The 21,168-nt window shown below is 34.8% G+C and overlaps 2 protein-coding genes across 2 annotated transcripts; both read right to left on the reverse strand.

The window, feature by feature from the left end:
• Nucleotides 1–5,014: 5,014 nt before the first annotated feature.
• LOC113759353 (phospholipase A(1) DAD1, chloroplastic-like) lies at nucleotides 5,015–6,322 on the reverse strand. The gene has a single exon (XM_027301918.1). The coding sequence runs from the start codon at nucleotides 6,320–6,322 to the stop codon at nucleotides 5,015–5,017; it is 1,308 nt and encodes a 435-aa protein (XP_027157719.1).
• Nucleotides 6,323–18,583: 12,261 nt separating this feature from the next.
• LOC113759354 (glutathione S-transferase T3-like) lies at nucleotides 18,584–19,579 on the reverse strand. The gene has a single exon (XM_027301919.1). It carries the CDS (start codon nucleotides 19,577–19,579, stop codon nucleotides 18,584–18,586), a length of 996 nt encoding a protein of 331 aa, XP_027157720.1.
• Between the last annotated feature and the right edge of the window lie 1,589 nt (nucleotides 19,580–21,168).

A 21,168-nucleotide genomic window follows, 5' to 3' on the forward strand; every position in this document is an offset into this window, starting at 1 on the left:
ATAAGAATTTTGATGAAGAAGTAGGTTCCATGTTTGAATTTCTTAAGAATTTTACTTACAGGACGCGGCGTGGTGTTCCTTGCTTGCCTCAAAATGAGGGATATGGTCTCCTCTGGAATTCTAGTCGTTGTTTCACAAATAAATTGGTAGACTTAGAAGAGAACGTTTTATCACGGCAAGTTTGCTGCCACGTTTTTTCTGAGCAATAAAGGGCAGTCAAATCGTGTAAAATCTTATAGGGTTAATAACAATTTACGCCCTTAGCTTTGGGTCTAGTTACACTTTACTGTCCTCAATCTTAAAAATACACACTTCACCCTTTGAGGACCGATCAACTTTGGAAATCTTAACTCCTTAAAAAAAAAAAAAACCAGTGAGTGTTATGATAACATTGTCCCGTTTTGCTGAATTTTCTATAGTTTAATGCTATTTTCTTGTTTTGCCAAAACAAAATACTTAGATTTAATCTTTATTTTCCTCCTTCAAGTTTAAAAATAAGACTTTTCAACTCTTTTTAACAATTTTGGTTAAGTTTTTAATATTTGACTAGTTTGATAAACAAAAAATGACCATAGTGTAATTTTAATTGTTTACATAAACTAATATAATAAAGAATTTTTTTTTTAAAAAAAACAAATTTAATATTACTTTTATTTTTTCAAATTTTTTCTAACTCTACTTATTGTTATTAACATATTATTTATCCTTACTGTTTGATTCAAAGCTTAATGAAGTGAACATATTATTTATAAAAGTGAACATTAATCTAATAGGAAAAACTTTAAGGATAATAAACTAAATGCAAACTTTTATTTTGACATTTATCATTTGACATTTTTCTTTAGTAGATGCCATTGAGAAAATGTGTGTTATTTAGCATTAGAAGGGAAATAATAGCAACTTATATATAATCTCATACGTAAAAGGGCAATAACATCATCGTGCTCACATCTTTTTGGTGTATTTTTAAGCTTGAAGATAGTAAAGTATGACTTCTGCCAAAGTGTTAATATTAACTCTAAAATCTTATGCAAGAATTTCTACTTTGAAACTACTTGCAGAATAATTGAAGTACGTAAAAAACGTGGTGATAACAAAACTTTTTGCATGTTTACCCAGTGACAAATCTAGTCTAAGGATATTAGCACTAAAATTTCATCTTAACGAGTGCCCCAGTGAACACTCATTTTATTAATTAGACAACATTTTTTTGAATTTTTCTGAATAGAATTTTCAATTTCGGCCCTTCTTAGATGTGAATTCAAATGGTCCATTAACTAACCAAAGATAAAGTAGGATAATGCGTAATATAACATGCTTGCTCGCTACAAATTATCCCATATAAAGAATATATATTGAGGCTCTTAAATATACTATGAAGTACGGTAAAACCAAACGTTTGTATTTTTATATGCATCTAATTACCTATATATGTCCAACTAAAGATATGGCACCTTAACTGCACTATAGAATTCCCACTCATATTTACAAGGGAGTTTTGAGCATCAGTAATGCCAACAGAAAGCAGATAAAATGCCAGAAAACCTACAAGAAAAACAATTGCTTTTGTTTAAGTGGACTCCTACGAGTTCGTGTGGTTAAATGTTCGACATGTATTAATAAGGTGGTCTTGCACAAGCTACAATTTTCTTCTTCTCTCTTTGTTTATTAAGTCCCACCTCTTCTCTGTTGAAAAAAAAAAAAATCTTTTTGCTATTTCTTTTATGTTAGTGCTAATTATCTTTTTGCAGCTGTACCTTAATTTTATTGTTTTTAATTTTTGTTTTTCCCATCGTACGTGTATGATTGACTATCTTTTACACTCTTATTGTGGTCATAATAGAAGGAAAAAAGCTTGGATCTTTTTATTAATTTATTTACAACCGGCCGCTTTTCCAAACTACAAGAATCGTGACTTGAGGATCAATCTATAAGTAACCAACGTTTTTGGGGAGGTTCTTGTTAGTTCAGTAGGTTTAGGCCACTCATTTTAGCTTGAGAAACTTTTATTTTCTCCGACATGTTACACGAGAAGTAGTCCACTATTTTGACTTAGTAACAACACATTATTGTAATATTCTGACATTAAGGAAGAAAATAAAGAAAAAGGCTTGAACATAATGTGATATTTTGACTCACTTTATAAGCAAACCATCATTGATGAGAAAGTACTATTCCCAAGGATGCCAAAAGTTTCATTTTCGAATTTGACTACTGTTCTTGAGGAGAAAAAAAAAGGATTGATCATTGTTCATAAGCAATTATAAGCCTGATCTAAAATTATAATGCTAAGTTTCTCACTCAACTATCCCGAACCTAAATGGGGTTTTTTTTTTTTTTTGATAAGATTTCAGGGACCCATGATAGTGGGAGTAATATAGACAAGCTACAACTCAAAGTAATCTACAAATGGTGGGAATAACAACTCGAAATCACTACAAACTTAAATTTAATCAAGAGAAAAGATGACATTCCAGCCACCTTTGAGCTTGGCTACAATCTTGGTTGAAAATGAAATAATGAGAATGGTGTTAGAAGTTAGAACCAAAAGCAACCTATGGTGGTATACTATACATATGTATAATTCTAAAAAGGAAATAAATAGTACTTGGCTGTGACTCGCGGGGATATGCATTAGAAAGTGCAAAGATCTTGGAACTTTATCTTGCGGCCGGTGTATCTAACAAGAATCAAAGGGCTGAAAGTTCTTGCTTTTACATGAATTGTTCAACGACTAAGGATGGCATCGTGAGGTTGCTATCAGATTGTACCCTATGCAAATCAGTACATATTTGTATAGCTCCCTATTGGTCAACCAGTATAACGTGTAAATCTTGGTCAGCAGTCATAGCTAGGGCTCTCTGACTTTGGGCGCTTTCGGGTTTGGCCCTGATGATGAGGAACTGAAAAGCCAATCAATAGTTAGAAAGAGCTGAATATTCAAAGGGAAATCAATTTTTACATGTGGTCCTTCAACCAACTGCTCCTGGGAATTGGAAATCGCCTATTATACCCTGATCTTGCATGGACGGTTTGTCATTAATTACAACAACGATTATTCACACTGGAATTGGACATAGGAGTATTAATGAGTTAGTTATCCAGCAAAATTGGATATCTTATATTACACGTCAAAGTTGTGTTCCACATTGCAAGAACTCCAGACCTGTCAACAAGATTTAGAGCCACGCGAAAATCCACCTCATGCTGACCGTCAACGCTAACGTGTTTCCCTTGCTCTATCTTTAACGAGAATCAGCTAATTCTTCTACATTGGTTGCTTAACGAAATCAAAAGTTTGATTGCCTAAATAGTATGCCTAAGTCATGACGATCATGATCACCCTGAAAAAAAAAATTAGAAAAAAGAAACTTGATTACTTAAATAACACACCTAAGAAATTCCTGTACTTCATGATGATACATTTCCTTTCGGGGTTTTCTGGTTCTTGCTTTTCGGCTTCTGAGATTAGGTTTGGCAACAAGATTACGACGGGAGACTCTCATCGAGGAAATTAGACTCGCGGGCTGAGCAACTCTGTAGCCTAATTTTTATTTATTTATTTGGTACTTGCATGGGTTGCCGCAAAAATGTGGGATAAGCCATCCAACTTCGGACCATTTTCTTCTTCTTCTTCTTCTTCTTTTTGTTTCGATTTCATCAGCTTAGCTGGCCACTACTACTCTTTTCCGTTTCAATCATTAACTGCATTATGCTGGGAGTGGAATGATCTTTTATAGCCAGAAATGGCTTGCCCATTTCTGAGATGCTGTACGTTTAACGTGACATTTTGATGTCCGAGGCCCTACACTGGAGATTTGGTAGCCAATCAATTGAAGAATTGAAAATCAAGAAACTATCTAGTCAAGTTAATTACACGAGAAGTTTTAATAATTGACGTCAAAAATACATGAAGCTTTTTTCCTTTAGATCAAATGGCTTTTCAGAATCTCTAAATTATCTTCGATAATGAAGAAGTATGTAGGTGGTTGTTGTCATTATCTTAACTCCCCACCATTACAGAGATGAAAAAGGTCCGGAGCAAAGTTTCTTACAGCACCATTTCCATCGATTAGATATCTAACCATCAACGTGCAAAAGGCATACGCTTAGACACGTACTGCTAAAATTTTGACACGAAATATCACATCGAACAATCACATTTACCTAATCATGATTAGTACCATTTATAGAAGTATTTAATTTGTGTCCTACATTGTTTCAAAAGATGGAGAAAAAACAGTTAATATATAAGTAAGAATCTGATATATACCTAACAATTTAAACTATAGGGTCAACGTTGAATTTCTTAACTTATATATTGGGCCTTTTTGGTTGGATCCATTGGATGTTTCTTCCTAATAAGTGGTATCAAAACTTTTGATTACGAGATTCCCTAACAAGCGGTATTGGTATTAGAACTTTGGGTCGTGAGACTAGGTTACTTACTGACAAGTGAATTTTTTTTGGAATTGGACTGGTGAAATTATTTTCTTAGTTTTGGTGGTGAATTAAGTGCCAATTTGGCAGGAAGTTCGATTAACGAGAGGTCTGAAATCTAATTTGGATGTTGAAGAAGAGTAGATTCATGATTGGGAGAAGATGTGAGTTTGAATATTAAAATGAATTTGCGTTGAGTATTGCAGTGAGTTGAAACTTAACAATTTAAGTTTTTTGGTCAATATTGAATTTCTGACTTACATATCGAATCTCTTTGATAACGCTCTCTCGAGTGTTTCCTCTTTAACGATTTGTACGGAAATTTACTAGGAGTATTTAAAAATTCTTCCTTTTGCGGCAAAATATACATGATTAAATTATATCCTAAATACAAGGAGCAGAAAAGTTTGTGAGCACATCCATGCACGAGGGGAGTGCATCAACAAAAGCCTCCCATCAAATTGATGATGGTGCCTTGGCTCACTTGCAGGTGTCATATTCCTACTGTACATTTTTATGACACATTTCCTCCAAAAGGCTCTACAGACTAACTCATCTATGGTTAATTGTTCATCTAAACAAGAGCTGTTTCTCTAGCTTGATTCGTTCTCTTTAGAACCCTTTTAGCAGTAGCTCTAAAAGGACAAGTTGAGCTAACAAAATTGTTAACCAAGTGTAGATACGTCTTCAAATCGTGGCACGTAGCAACATCTCCTTTACTGAGCTGGGGACAATCCCTGCTACTCAACCTAAGCTCTTTGCCTATTTCAGCATAAACCCATTGCGTCCCCTCCACCCTCCTCTGAAGCCACGCTGGCAGTCCGGCTGCCACTTGTACCGCACCCTTTTTTGCCACGTCATTTTCGTCAATGACGAAGCCGGGCACCTTTGTGATGACATCATCTGAGTTCACAATCCGGAGTACCTTGGTACCATTTCTTTCCAGGTGCTTTCTGAAGGTCCTGTCTCCCACTCGAGGCCCCCCAAATGATACAACTGTGACTATGGGTGCATGACTGAATGTGTTTGTTATGTCATATGCAGTAAGGGTGGCCAATGCTGCCCCCAAACTGTGTCCTGTGATGGTTATGCTCAGGGGCTCATCGCAGTATTTTTGGAGGATTCTTCCAATTTCTTCCCTGACCATTTGCTGCAAACTCGGACGGTCGTCCGTACTCGATGTGTACAAGCTCAAAAATCCGCTCTGCACCATCGGGTCACAATTTTCGGGAGCCATGTCATCAGGGAGGCAAGTCAAGGTGGCGCGGAGATTCTCCAGCCACTCGTGACAGGTGGCGGTGCCCCTATAGGATATCACCACATCGCGGCGTCCCAGCCGGGAAATCTCTTCCTTGTCATCGCAAACTGCCACGTAGCCTATCCAGCTGGACTGAGTCGATACCCAGTTAGGGAGCCTCTCGATCCACCGTGGCACCTGGACGGAACACGTGGCGTGTAGGCTCTCGGTGACCTGGTACCCGCTGGTGCCGAGGCCGCATTCAGCCAGCATTGATTCCTTGGCATGGCCACACTGGGCGTATGTTGGCGAAGATGCATCAAAGTCGAAGCAGCGATAGGCAGCATCCACGAACTGACCGTACCGAAGGATCTCACTTCTTAAATCATCATCGAGGGGATCAAGCAAGCCTTCCCAGTTCTTGATCCCTTGACATTCCAGCCACTTGTCGCGCAGTCTGGCAGCTCGGATGCCCTCAAAGCACTGGATTGAGGTGCTCAACGAGTTTGTAATCTTCAGCTTTGTGCTTTGGCTGAGAGAAGAATGTGAGGCGGAAGCGGCACAGAGCTGCTCTGTGACGGGAAGATTTGAGATTGAGCCTTGCCACACGGTGCATGGCCTCACCATCCCAATAGGTAGCCTCATATTTATATTCATGTGGGTTTCAGTGTGTGTCACTGTGTAGTAATACAGGAAGTAAAGAGTGATGATGAGCAATGGAGTGTTTTGTGGGAGGTTCAGACTATTGCTCTGCTCTAACTTGGTTAAGACAACATGGGGGGCTCTTCTGATTTATAGTCAAAAAAGTTTGAGTGTGTGCATGTGTTGGCAAAATTTGGGCAAAAAAAGAATGAAAGAAAGTGAATATTGAGTGAAAGTACTAAATACGTGAGGACGGTGGGATACATCATACATGTAGTTCAAACTTGGACCCGTAGCATATATAGGATGGGGTGCTTTCTAGTTTCTATGCTCTAGCAGTATGCTTTTGTGGGGACACAACAATCACCACACAAAGATGAAAGAAACTATAGAAACTGGTAAACGCTGGTGGAAGTGATTTTAAGGATTTCATTCCCTTTCAAGTTCATATTCTATTCGTAGGGAAGCAGCCAGAGCTACTTTTCTTTGAAAGACAAATTTGCCCTTCAAGGCTTTCCCCCACTCTTTGGTTTGGTACAAGTATTTGTTTTAATCGACTTTTGGAACCCATTGTTTACAAATTTTGCTATGGAACGTATAAGCGTCTCTTCAACTTGTAAGTAACTCACCCATCTTTTCTAGTTTTATTTGAGCATAGGGACATACATTCTTGGACATATTGTATCATTTGGAACTGAATAATTTGCCATACAAATAATTCAGAAAGCAAGCTAGTGGTTTAGATTGGACCAAATAATTTATTTATTTATTTTTTCGAAAACATTACAATTTTGAGTATCTAATATGATAAATAATTTCTCAAAAATATTAAGTGTGGACCCATCAGTTGTATTGTGTTATTTTGGCTTGCATTAATAACTGGTTCGTTGTCTGTTTGAATTATTTGCATGAACATACATAGCCGTGTATGTATGTATATATACATATAACCATTGCAGTCCCCCGGAGGAGGAAAGACTAAAAGAGGTCACTAGCTCTTAATTTTGGAATTTGGATGCTTGTGTGAAAGGAATGCGTTGACATTGTTGACAGCACACATGTGGCTTTGGACGCAGACGAGACTGTTCCTTTCGATGGATTGGAGGGTTAATGATACTACCGGTTTTCCAAATCAAAATTGGCCTGGTACTGGTAGGACACCAACCGTTTCGTTCCTTTCTCAGGGGTACACTTGTCTTCAAAATCAAAATTGGCCTGGCAGGACGAAATTTGTGCTGGAAGGTATCGGCAGCCGTTCTTTAGAAGAGTAGGCGAGCAAAAGGTAAGGGGTCAGCATCAAGAAAGGGAGAAATCATCATATTAAGAGAAAAGCTTGAGTGGGACCCCGTAAACCGAATCGCATTTGAAACGAGAAATTTTCATCTTTCCGACCACACGTTACAACGTGCAATTCTCTTCGCAGTCCAGACGCGTCTCGCGACTATTCCCGCTGAAGCGGCGAGCCAAGAGGCCTTTAAATTGGTGAGATCTCTGATACATGTGCTTTTAAACACCCCCCCCCCCCCAACCCAAAACACCAACCGTATTCTATTCTACTCTGCGCATTCTTCTTTCTCTAAAGGCTGAAGCTCCCATTCTTCGCATATCACGTATTTATTTTGTGCAATAGTACCGATCAGTCTTCTAGATGTATAGACCAATTAAATTCTCTAAGTGCTGAAAGGGTATTTTTCTGGCACAGTAGTATCGACTAGTGTTTTGAAAATCGGATTGGATCGGTCGATTCGATCAGTCGAACCACGAACCTGCCTTGCCTCTAGTTCGATTCAATGAATAACCCAAAAAATTAATTGAACCGCTCAAATTCGGTCAAGAACTGGTTGAGCAGGTAAGAGTCGGGAGGTTCAATCGATTTTTATTAAATTTTTATATTCTAAAATAAATATTTTAGTTTTATTCAAAGTTTTTAATACTAAAATAAATAAATAAAATTATTAAACCTTTGAATCAAGGTTCAATCGATTGAACCGTGAATCGGAAGGTTTTTCGATTCACTCTCCGGTACGAGTTTAACAATACTGTTGTCCACTAGCATTGAAAGTTAAGAAAATTAGGGTGAAAAGATATCAAATCGATATTCCCTAACAGTGAGTGTGAATGTGATGAGTGATTATTGGTTTTTTAACATTGCGGAATTCAACACTCTAATAGGACATGTAAGACTAATAGCTCATAGATGCAGAAAGAAATCCATCGAGGAGGTATTTGTCTATTTTGAGTAGGAATGTGAATTACAACTCAATTATGTTAGTAATCTGTTTAAACTTGTCCATTAATAAGTGGACTTGTGTATGCAATCAATTTTGAATGGTTCTAAATGGGAGATTCAATTAAACTCATTTAATTGATGGTTAATGGATTGACTTGTTTCACCCATTTAAAAATAATTATATATTTGGCAAAAAAGCTCTCTGTACGACCTATCTCCCAGCCGTGTTCCAGGACTTTCGCCTTTCCCTCTTAAATTTAGTTTTTGGTGGGTGTTAATGGGATAAATTTGAATTTCCTACTAATCTAGTAATAGTAAAATGTTGTTATTTCTTGGCAAACAACATGCAAAATTTTTTTAAAAAAAGTAGAATTTCAAGTGAGTTATAAATGGGTAATTGGGTATATCCATACATATTTATTAAATGGATATAAATGGATTGATCCATTTTGACCCATATATTAAATGGGTATAAATGAATTGACCCAATTATGATCCGTCCAAATCTGTTTGAATCACCCATTTTGACATCTCTAATTTTGAAGATCTGATCTCGTTTTTCATTTAGTTGTGTATCTAATTAGTTGAAAGTTAGGAGTTGACTTATAGTCTTATAGCATATGGCGAGGTATTGGATAATTTTGTCTGCACTCATTTGTGGTTGAGTTTGCTGGATTCATATGCTCTATTTGCAAGTCAATTAAATCCCTTGCAATTGCCACACACTTGACGTTTCCATTTTCTAGCTTCCTACTGAAAAACAAGTTAGGTCATTCTTATCCTCAAACGACGTAATATCTTGTATGAACCATCTAAATGTTGACGGGGTCAACAGATTGTGATAAATGTATTAAAGTACTACATATTGGATCCAAAGATTATGTGCGACATGCTAGTATTAATACATACATGAGACGGAATTCACTGAATTCTCCAGTTCATGCTAATCTTCCTCTGAGTTGAGCTTATACGATTCAAAAATACTAATCTTGTACCTCATCAATTGACCTGATCAGGCTCCAATATCAAAGAAGCCTCAGCAAAATTTGGAGAAAGCTTTTACATGGAAGATTTTCTCAAAGGGTGCCATTGGACGCATGTTAATATATCTTAACTTATTATACGAGAGCAGAGATTCATATTTATTCTACTTCCTATACTCAAGACACTTTTTTTTTTTTTTATTATTATTTGACTCCACAAATTTTTTTAATGACATTCATTCCTACTAGATAAGTATTAGGCGGATTTGGATTCCCCGTTATTGTACCTACAACCGCAGAGAACATTTAATGGTTGGAATAGGTGTAATTAATCCAAAATCAACTCGAGATCAACTTGAGGTCGACTGAACCAATTTCAGTGGTTAAAAGTTCTTGACGTTGCACTAGTAACCGAGGAGAATCCAGATCCCTATCAGGCAAATCCTTGTGTTAAATATAGAGAGAATAAAGAACAAGATGTGCAAGCAAATCAAAGGCCTACGAATTCTAAGGCTGCTATCATCCTTCCAAAGTAGAAATCATTAGGCCAATGACGCAATTTGGGTAGATTGGTACGGATACTTTGTATAAGACATCATCACAACTACACACTTCTATCACTTTACCTCTTTTACATGCTTTTTTGCCATCTTTTGAATTCAGTTTGGATTTGATTGACTTTCAATTTCGATAGCCCATTACATCCATATATGGAACCTGAGTGACTCACCAGTCCATTATTCTTCACCATCAAGGCAAAAGAGCATTTTCAATTCCAATAATATACTTCCCCTTATTAGCTTATCTTTCTAGGATTATAACGTGAGATGAAATCATTTGTTCAATGTCCGCACGCCTTGCGCGCTAAAAGGTGTTTCTTCTTTTCCTTTCCCTAAAGCAAAATAGAATAAAAGAGTCACATATATCCTTCCTTTTTTAGGCAAGTGACCTCTAATGGCAACCGTACTGAAGGCTCCTCATCAAAGGTAGTAGCAACCGCCTCCACAATAGTATATGACCCCCTGAAGAATATTTGATACTATAATCAAAGATAATTCAAGCCCATAATTATTAATAAAAGGGCTTAATTAGTTTCTCTAATTACTGTGCTTTATTTGTTGGTTAGTTTTGCACAGCAGCCATCGTTTTCGGAATCTACAAACTACACGCGTGAAGGTTCATGATCCCAGGAATTGAAGAGACAGTTAGATTAGGTGAATACTTAAGCAGAATAGTAGTGACCCAATGATCGATTGGCAGGAATCGTCTAATGAATTTATTCCTATTCTCGTCTCTTATATAAAGATTCCATTATAGAATATAAAGATTCCATTATATTCGTAATTTTAACTGTCTTAAACCCATTAATTAATCTGTCTTTTACACGTTTTAATACTGATGAAAACTTAATGATGAGAACTTGCACTTTTCTTTTACTTTAGAGTTTCACCCCCCCCCCCCCCCCTTTTTTTTTTCAATCTCGACAGTTGAAAATATAGATCTTGTTTGGGTCCATCCTCTTCAATTTCATGCCTAATGTTGAGCAATAGTCAATAGAAGTTGGTTTGATTACACTTTCTATGATCTTTTACCACGTCCATGCATGAATCTGTCCACTTACAATGAAAAACCCTCTTCCTTTTCATGGCTGATTTCTACGACTAAATACCATCTATCTGCTCACTGGAATCGGAATCGGGGTCCATCTCAAACAGATATGAATCGTCCTTTATAGATCGATGGATATCCGGTTCTTGCAATAGTCATTTTCATGTTTACATGCCTAGTTAGATGCACGACTTTTTCTTTGGATACTAATTTTATCAGACACAAGAAGTGCAATGAATACTTTTTTTCTAAAAACAAAAAATTGAAGGAACATGCAGTAATTTCAAAAGGACTGGCCAAGAAAATATTACATTTATTAGAGCTAAATCTTATCCTTTTTTTTTTTTTTAATCTTAGGGGGCAGCTGCCAACCTTATTCCCCCTCTAGAATCATGTCCATGTTATCTGGGGAAAATTCGTTAAAGCGGGTTGCTTTTGGGGTGAGACCAAATTGTGCAAAAATTCGTCATGACTCGACTGTAAATAGTGTAAATTAGAAATTGTGTATTCAGAACAAACGGATTTAGGCAAGACAATAAATGGGTTTCTCTATTCTTAGGGTGACAATAAATGATTTCAAAATCTGAAGTAAAAACCTAAGGCATGAGGCATCGAGAGCTGTTTAATTGCTAAGATGTTGATACAACTTGGAACATTTTAAATTAAAAAAAAATGATGTTCCCAAACTCTCGTTGATACCAGGGCCTGTTTGGCAAGTAAGTTTTTTGTCAAGTTTATCTACTACAAGTTTTTTAACAACTTTAGCTACAGTAATCTCGAAAAATTTCTCAAAATTTTTAAACTATGCACTTCAAAATATTCAAAAATTTACACACTTCAAAAATTTTTTCTACAACTTCTACAATAAGCTACAGTAAAATTTTAGACAAACACTTAAAAAACTCATTTGTCAAACGGGATCCATATTTCCTTCAAAAAATAAATGTCGAGGTGAATCATTTACACATCAAAATTATGCATCAAAGTATCCGTTTGAAAAGTATTGGAGTGTACGTTCTCAGGAAGATGATGAAAAACTTATTAAAAAAAAAAAAAGGGAAGAGAAAATCATGAGTATATTTGACTCTTGAGACATTTTGGTTTCAAGAGCTAAGCGAGTGCAAATGTTCACAACAAAGAAAAATATTGGGAGATGTCATACGTGTAAGTTGCTGGGGCACTTACTTTGATGGATCCTTCATTCATGAAAGCCGCCATTTTGTAAAGCCGAATCGTAGGAGACAGTGGAATGCATTGGACTTGTTAAACGTGGCTCATGTTTCTCTTCAACCTGTATATCAATTTTCCCTTATTCCCGACTATTACTACAAAATAAAATTATCAACAACTATTTAATTAAGTGTTGTTCAGCAACAATGCCGAATTGAAATCTTCTGTCAAGAGTAATATAGAAGCTGACAATATTCTTTCAATTCTGCATTTACCAATTAAACAGTTAGTCAGCAGATACAAGGAGGCCTAGGACGTTTATGTTTTAACAACATGTTCATGGTTTGAAAGACTGAATGGTTTTGCAACTTCCACGGCCGGACTGCTAATCAATTTTCTTGGATTTTAGATGTCTAATTTGGAAATGTTACCAGTGGTATATCTTTGTAACAGCTTGATTTTGAATTGCTATTGTAAATCATAGGAAATCAGACAAACTTGCAAAAATTAAAGAGGATAAAGACCAATTGAACCGAGAGAGGTAACATTCTTAAAGATTTTGTGACAGAAAACATTCTTTAAAGTCCCTTGTTGCTAATGGCGATGGTCTGTGACCGAAAAAAAAGAAGAAGATGGCGACGGTCTTGGACATAATGCGAGAGGGGGTCCTAGGAATATCCTTTCCATCTGCCTGTGATGGCATGCTAGCGGATTTGAGCAAGAAACTGAATGCAGATAAATATCTGAAAAAGGAATGTTTGCAAGAAGCCATTTTTGGGGCGTTATTTCTGGTGAATCTTGAAGCTCTTCTAGGCATGAACAGCATTATTTGATCAATCATTTGACCTGATTTATTGGATCTTTCTTCTTTATAGCAATTTTCGATTGCAGAAACATAGAAGATTATTGACGGTGTTCAACAATACCTATAGTGGTGACAATGATTGATTGGAGGACATCAAATTATCCCCTGCCAACTCTAGTCATTCATAACCCTATATAGTAATAGATTCTGAAAAAGCATGGCTTCACAAAAACTTTACCGACATTATTTGGTAAAGATTAAAGGTATAGAGCTAAAAAGGACAAAGCTATCATTAATTAATTTTGATACTATACTGGAGCACAGGGAACGACAGATATTTTCATGCCAATTAGGATATGCATTCGAATGTATTTGGACGGATACATGTTTGTGTACTCATTGTGGCAAATCAAGGAATATGATACATTTCTATTTGTGTGCTTCAAACTCAAAAATATCTTTGCACTAGTTAAAAAGAAAAAAAAGCACACAAACTAAAAGACTATACAAAATTCTCATTTCTCTATGTTGCAATTAAGAGAATACAAAACATATACACCTTCCTTATAGTGGATTCGATGATAACGGAATTCACACTCCAATAGGACTATTATCTCAGGTACCAGTTCACTCTAAGATCATTTCATCTTGCGCCAAGGACCTCAATGTATTAGTTACTATTGGGATAGCTCATATAAACTTTACGTTGTCCTGTTGTAAACCTAGCATAATGACACATGAAGATAATTAATTTGATAGCCAAACAACGTACGTAGAATACAATCCATAGATGTATTATATTGTCATGTGAAGTCCTATCGAAGTAAATCCAAGCAAAGAAGGATCTGTCTCTTGCCTTGAGGAGGAAATATTGCGTGAGAAAAGTGGATGCGACCAAAAAGTCTTCAATTGTTCGCTAAAAAAAATGAAGAAGTATTTAATTGTTCATTTAACTAATATAAACCCCGTTAAATCGTTTTGTTCAAATTCTAATGGCGAGCCCAGTTGCCGAAAAGCATGATTTAATCAAGTAAGGTCATACCAGCCAGGACAAAATTATACAGGTAACCATTGTGATTAATATAGGCTCAAGGTGATAGCGGGCGCCTGGCAGCTACAGCAGTGAGTTTGTCAATTCTTTCCTATTTCCTTTTCAGTGTTCATAGCATTAGAAAGTGGTACAGAACTGGACTTTTCAGACCCTAAAAGATATAAAGCCGCATGGGATCAGTTTTTTGGAAAAAAAAAACAAACAAATTCAGCAAGAAAGTTTGGTGAGATTCTGATGCATTATATGCACCATCAGTGAGACATTATACTATTAGTGAGATAGCTTTAATCCTTTCTCGTTTTCTTTCTTTGTCATTCTTGTGAGCACTTAATTGGTAGCTTGTGAATTCCGACTCATCTCAAAAGCCACAAAATTGTAGCATAAACTGCACCATTGCATGCCACCACGGCTCCCTTTGTTCGGTGATTCTGTTTCCTTTCTATAATTATTGACTGATTTTACATGATGCATAACCAAGTGTACATTTACTGCACTTGGTGCATAACCAAGCTTAGAAAGTTCCGAAAATACCAAATAGTTAACGAAGGTTATACACATGATGCATAACCAAGTATACATTTACTATTCGTGAAATTAAGGGGATAGTGCTTTCTAAGCTTTTTTGTTTTCTTTCAATCGTGTCATTGTTTGAGCAAGTCGCGAGTGATGGTGAAACTTTAAACTTTGTTCAATTCTCTATTTGAGATCATGCTTAGGGCAGTATCTTTTACGCACATTATAGATGGTGACGTGGAAAAATGTTGAGATTGTGCTTGAATTGAGGGATTTGACGAAAGATTTGAAATGCTTTTAAATCTCTCTAATTATTTAGATTATTTTAAAGGTATTTGAATTCGTAGATTACTAATTAATCTAGTGTTTAAAATATGTTTTGACAATTGATAAATTACAAATCTAATTACCTCTGCGAGTGAATTTCAAATCATTCATCAAATTCTATCAGTCCGAACAACGCAAATTTTGCTGGCTTCGTTCGTGAAGTTTATGTCAAGTACTTCTTCTAGGCCATGCACATGAGGTAAGGCGTCCCATCCCCTCCCTTGGAATAGTTTTGACTAAGGTAAATTAGATAAACACTAGGTCACAATCAAAATTTCATATCAAAACACTAACAAGAGTATTTGAGTTACACTTTGACTAACTCGGGATTATTAAGATTTATCAACAAGAAAAAAAGGAAAAAAAAATGTTGGTTCAAGAAGTTCCACTTCCACTAATTCAGTCAAAGTACGGAAGGCAGATTTGCTTACACTTTTCAGCTTCTTCGAGCAAGAAAGAAGGATATCCAAAAAATCATTAAATAATTATAATTCTGAACAAGTGGCTAATGCCATTTCTATTCTACTCTACTCTATAGTCTCTAGTCTGTACTAGTGTTCAGAACTTCAAATCTCCTCCGGACAATCCAGGACCTAGTAGACCCCATACAAAAGTGTACCTCGATTATAGGCCCATGTCTTGGCAGAACCAGTAGCCCAACACAGCCCATCGACAGCACGAAAATATTTGGGGAAGTTGTCTCCCGTTTTAAAAGCCCTTGACTGTACTATTTAGTAGTAACTAATATTTAAGTGAAGTCAAGTTTTTAGTAATTTATTAGAGTTTTCAAAGTCCTTGACATTTTAACACCTAAAGTATTTGTTGGCATATTAAATGAAGACTTGAAAAAAAATAAGAGTTTCTATATTACAAATTCAGTAATAATATTTTAGTCATGTCAAGTTTTTGGTAATTTATTGAGTTAAATTTTAGTAGTAGTTTTACTATTTATGATTGGATGTTTTATTAGGTAATTTATTATAGTTGTTAAGACTCATTTATCAAGTTATCTAACCTATAACTGGGGATTCTTATCATTATGTCTCTTGAAAAGTGTGAAAATTTGATAGTATTTTGCCAAATATAGTTATTATGTGTAATTAAGGTTATATTGTTAATTTATTCTTTTTCTCCCACACATATTTTTATATGTGTAAATTAGCATTCCTTATAAATTTATGTCTGAAATTAATTTTGTAATTCTTCTAATCCTGGGTTCTACAGTATTCAACAGCTAAATATTTTATTCCTAATCTTGCCAATCCACTGTGATATCAAATTAAAGGGCAACGAAGGATTCCAACCATTTTATTTGACCAGAAAATATGTTTGTGTGAAGAAAAAAACACACGCTCGCACAGACACACACATTTTCTCTAGGGATGGCTACCCGCCCCGCCGGGGGCTAATGGGGCGGGGCAAGGGGGAATTTTTTCTCCCGGCCGGCCACCCGCTAAAAAAAATAAATATACAAATAAATAAATAAATAAATATGTATATAATTATATATTTAATATTTAATTTAATTAGTTACAAACTTATGATAATGATATTATTAGTTATATGTATTATATAATGTGTATTAGTATATGTAATATAATTAATATTATCAATTATACTAATAATTATATAAATTATTAATTAGTTATACTAAATTTACTAATATAAATTCCTACTAAATTCCTAATTACATTTAATACAATAACACTTTTTTCTCAAAAAAAAAAGTACAAGCACAATAATGAATTAGTGATTATATTTGTGCCAAAAGTGAAAACTTGACTATTTTAACTGTATTAATTTCATCATGTTGGATTGTATTCGAATAACTTTTGTTTGATTATTTTTATGAGTTTCAATTATAAAATTACAATGAATAATAACTTGGTGATGTGTTGATATTTTAGTACTTGATTATTTGCTAAAATTTAACTATAATAAAATTATATAACAAATTTTTATTAGTCTCGCTGAAAAAGGGGGGCAGGGCGGGGGAAGAGAGGGGTGGGGAAGGGATCCCCGCCCCAACCCCGCCCCATTGCCATCCCTAATTTTCTTTGTGTGTGTGTGTTCATTTAGCATTTACTGGATTCAAGAATGCACATTAAGGCACACAATATGCCTATATTTTTAGGAGGGAATTTGTGTGCTTTCATTTGTTTTACTTTAATAATTAGCAAGCAATGTGCAGCCAATTTTTGCTCAGAAATGCAATTTGAGATAAAAAAAAAATTCGTTGTTTAGTTAATTCTTTAGGATCCAATATATATCATTTTAAACTATGAGAGGTTATAATAATGAACTCCATGATCTGAGGGTCAACATTTTCTCAGATAATTTCTAGAATCAATGTAGCATTTCTTGTTAATGATGGATATCAATCATAGATCCAATCTCTATTAATCTTAAAGATATTCTTTAGAACAGAAAAACTTTGATTTGATGATTTTATTTTCCTTTATTTGTGTCATAGAAGAGTGGAGAATGTGAAGTGAGTTGTCTCTCATCTTAAAGTAGCTGGTAGACAGGCGATGGTCCCGTTTGGCAAGTGAGCTTTTTGAATGTTTGTCTAAAATTTTATTGTAACTTACTGTAGAAGTTTTTTAAAAAAATTTTGAAGTGTGTGTTTTTTTGAATATTTTGAAGTGTATAGTTTAAAAACTTTAAAAAGTTTTTTGAAGTTACTGTAGCTAAAGTTTTTAAAAAACTTATAGCAGACAAACTTGGCAAAAAACTTGGCTGCCAAACAAAGCCATGACATTGATAGTTGAACCTAGACTCGTAGAAAACACATGTAAGTTGGCGAAGAGAGACAAACTTCCCAAAAGTTCAACAAAAAAAAAAAAAAATCAATTTCCTTCCAAATTTTTGATAAATTAGTCTTAAACCTTAAGACGATTATTACTATATGTTTAGTTGAAGGGTGGCAGTTTTGAAACCTAGAACTTAAAAATTTTGGATTCAAATTTCTCTTCTCTCTTTTTGCTTTTTAAATTTCATTCTTTATTAGAAAAAAAAGATTTATTAAAAAAAGTTCAAAAGTGGTGGTCAAGAGTCAATGCTAGATCTCATAATGGAGTGCGTTTGGAATTACTAGTAGAGCATCCACAATAGTTTATACTCTTTAGAATGTAATCCACATGCCACGTTAGCATTTCACTTTCTCATTTTTTATTACATTTCCAATTACAATAGATTACACTCCACAAGTTGTAATAACATGGATCCACAATTAAATCAAACATTTATTTTAATAATGCATAACTCATATCCCATAAATAAATAAAGTAATATTTAAAAATAATTTTGTTATTTTTAAAAAATAAAGTATTAACTTTCATTAAATTTTTTACCTTTTGAATTTTTTATTTTCTAAAAATAATATTACTAATTTCTAAGTTTGAACAATATATCTTTTTCTATCTCTCAAAAATAATATATTGTTATTTTTTGAAAAATAATTATGCAGAACATTAAACAAATATGTGATACCTCAAATGCAAACAAATTATTAAGCACTCAAATGCAAAATGGAAAATTAAAAAATTACATTTCTAACCATGAAATTAAAGCTAAACTAAGAAATATTATACTTGGCTTTTAGGATGGAACACATATGCTCATGAATTTTAAGCTGCTGCTCGGACATGCCTGTGGTATCCTTCAATAGGATTTCATAATCACTTCGGAAATTATAATTGTCTAACTTATTTGCTAAGTTTTCCATAGCTTGCAATTTTTCTTCTTTGTGCTCTTTCAACATGATCCGGATTTGACTCAGTTCTCCACCTACGTCTTGCTCATTCTTTTTTGATTTTCCCTTTCTCTTTCCCTTCTTTGCTGCTTTTTGACCAAGTGGACGAACTTCACGTACTTCACTGTCATCGATGTCGAAACTTGAATCCGCATTGGATGAAGAAGTGTATGCCCCGTTTTCATCAATCCTTACATTTTTTGAAGAACGTTGCATAGGAGTATTTGCTTTCCATTTCGGATCATTTTTCAACAACACCCATACATGTTCATGTAAAAAATGCTTATTCTTATTCTGGTGAAAAAGCTCTCGTGCATATTGTTTGATCTGATCATCATTCCATCCGCTATGATGTTCTCCAACCAATTTGTTGTAGTATTGGTTGAATTCATTGACCATTCGACTCAACCAATGCCAATGTGATTTCACAGCTTTATATTTTCTTGGCGGTCCAAATTGCCGATTCTCGTTAAAGCAGTCCGTGACTCGTTTCCAGAAACTCTCATTATTTTGAGAATTACCCACAATGCTACAATTAGAAATTGTGAGCCAAACACTTGCAAGCATCTTGTCATCATCCACACTCCATGGAACGCGTTTATAATCAGATTCTTCCATCGCCTCATTGGTGAGAGTAATGTTATCCACCCCACGTTGTGTTGAATATGGTGGAAATTGAGAGTCTGACATTGATTCCGTTGATGCAACATTTTCTTGTTGGCCGGCGAAGTCAAAATCCTTCCTTATCTCCGACGGAGTTTTTGAGCCTACACAACCCATACCAAAGTTATAATTACCCGATGTGTAGTGATTTTCCATATTTGAATTAAAATAAGTAGGTGGAGGATACATGGGAATTGGATATGAAAAATTTGGTAGATTTTGGAAATTTGATGGATGATTGGAAGTGGATAAATTTAGGGGATATGCATAATTTTGCACATTTGTAGGAATACCAGAAAATGGGTAATTTGGAAAATTTTGGGGATATTGATTTTGTGAGGATGATGAATTTTCTATATTTGGAGCATTTAACATATTTGTAAAACTACTAAAATTTTCATCCATAATCACAAAATATTGAAATTTTAAAAAATTGTGCACAGAGGTTGAGGAAAATGAGTGAGAGAGTAAAAGAAATAATAGAGTAGAATAATGGGATATGAAAAAAATGAGTGTGTTGTGCGTTTATATAGAGAATTAAAATATGACCGTTGGAAAAAAAATGAACGTTGCAAAAACATAACCGTTGCAAAAAATGAACGTTTAAACCTTCAAGATTTCTGGGCAAAATTTTGTCAGACTGCTAAATTTTGACCCTGACTAACCCACCCATTACATGCATTATCGGAATGATGCGTGTAATGGGCATTACACGGCCACAATGGGTGGCCATGTAATGGATCCATATTTTGTCAGGCGTTGCACTCCTTATTATACTTCATTGGAGATGCTCTTATAATATTCAGATTTGTTTTCAGTTTCATGTCAATCATTTTTTATAAGATCAAAACTAGATATTATAACTGATTAAACTAACCTCACGATTGGTGAGGAAAAATAATAATATGCGATTAGAATAAATAATAAGCCATTTTAAGCACATATAATCGTCAAAAATGTTCTTTATTTCCTTTTTGGTTTAAGCTTCAATTTGATTAACTCATTTATATTAATAAGTTCATTCCAATTCTTAAATAAAAAATGTAGCAATTTATTATGAATAATTTCATTTATGCATTGTCAATTTATATACCAGCAGGTTTAGAAACATGATATGTAATCTAATTTTAAAATTGAAATTCACTTTTTGCATAGGCGGTACACATCTATACTTGTTAGTATAAAAAATTCACTATACTAATAATGAATAAAAATTTAATCTACTCTACACTCCAAATACCTGCTAGGGTATATATTGATAATGTATAAAAAATTATTCTTTAGTATTCCCGCTCTCATTTTGACACTTCGAAATCCTGTGAGATGAGGGACGAGTTGGATGATTCAGAAAAAGGGACAAGTTGGACGAGTTGGAAAAGGTCAAGAGTGCAAATTCTGATTGGAGTATTTTCACTTAAAGAAAAAAAAAAATCTCCAAAGTCCTGACCAAGAGGCATCTCATCATGATTGCCAAACTTGCAAATTGGATATCTAGGTGAAAGGACTACTAGTGGTGCAGAATTCCTCTGGAAGTCTGATGGCAACGTCAGCTACCTAAGACTTTTAGCTGGCATTTGGCAACGTCGGGTAGTGTGTGAAGGATCTGTCGCCAGTGGTGACCTGGTGACGGCAGGGCATAAAATTATGTAGACATTCTAAAAATAATTAAAATAGTAGATGTAGCTAAAAATATAACAAAATTTATTTTATATTAAAATTATGTTAAAAAATTTATTGAATTTCAT

The sequence above is a fragment of the Coffea eugenioides genome, chromosome 2 (assembly GCF_003713205.1).
Source record: "Coffea eugenioides isolate CCC68of chromosome 2, Ceug_1.0, whole genome shotgun sequence".
Classification (NCBI taxonomy): domain Eukaryota; kingdom Viridiplantae; phylum Streptophyta; class Magnoliopsida; order Gentianales; family Rubiaceae; genus Coffea; species Coffea eugenioides.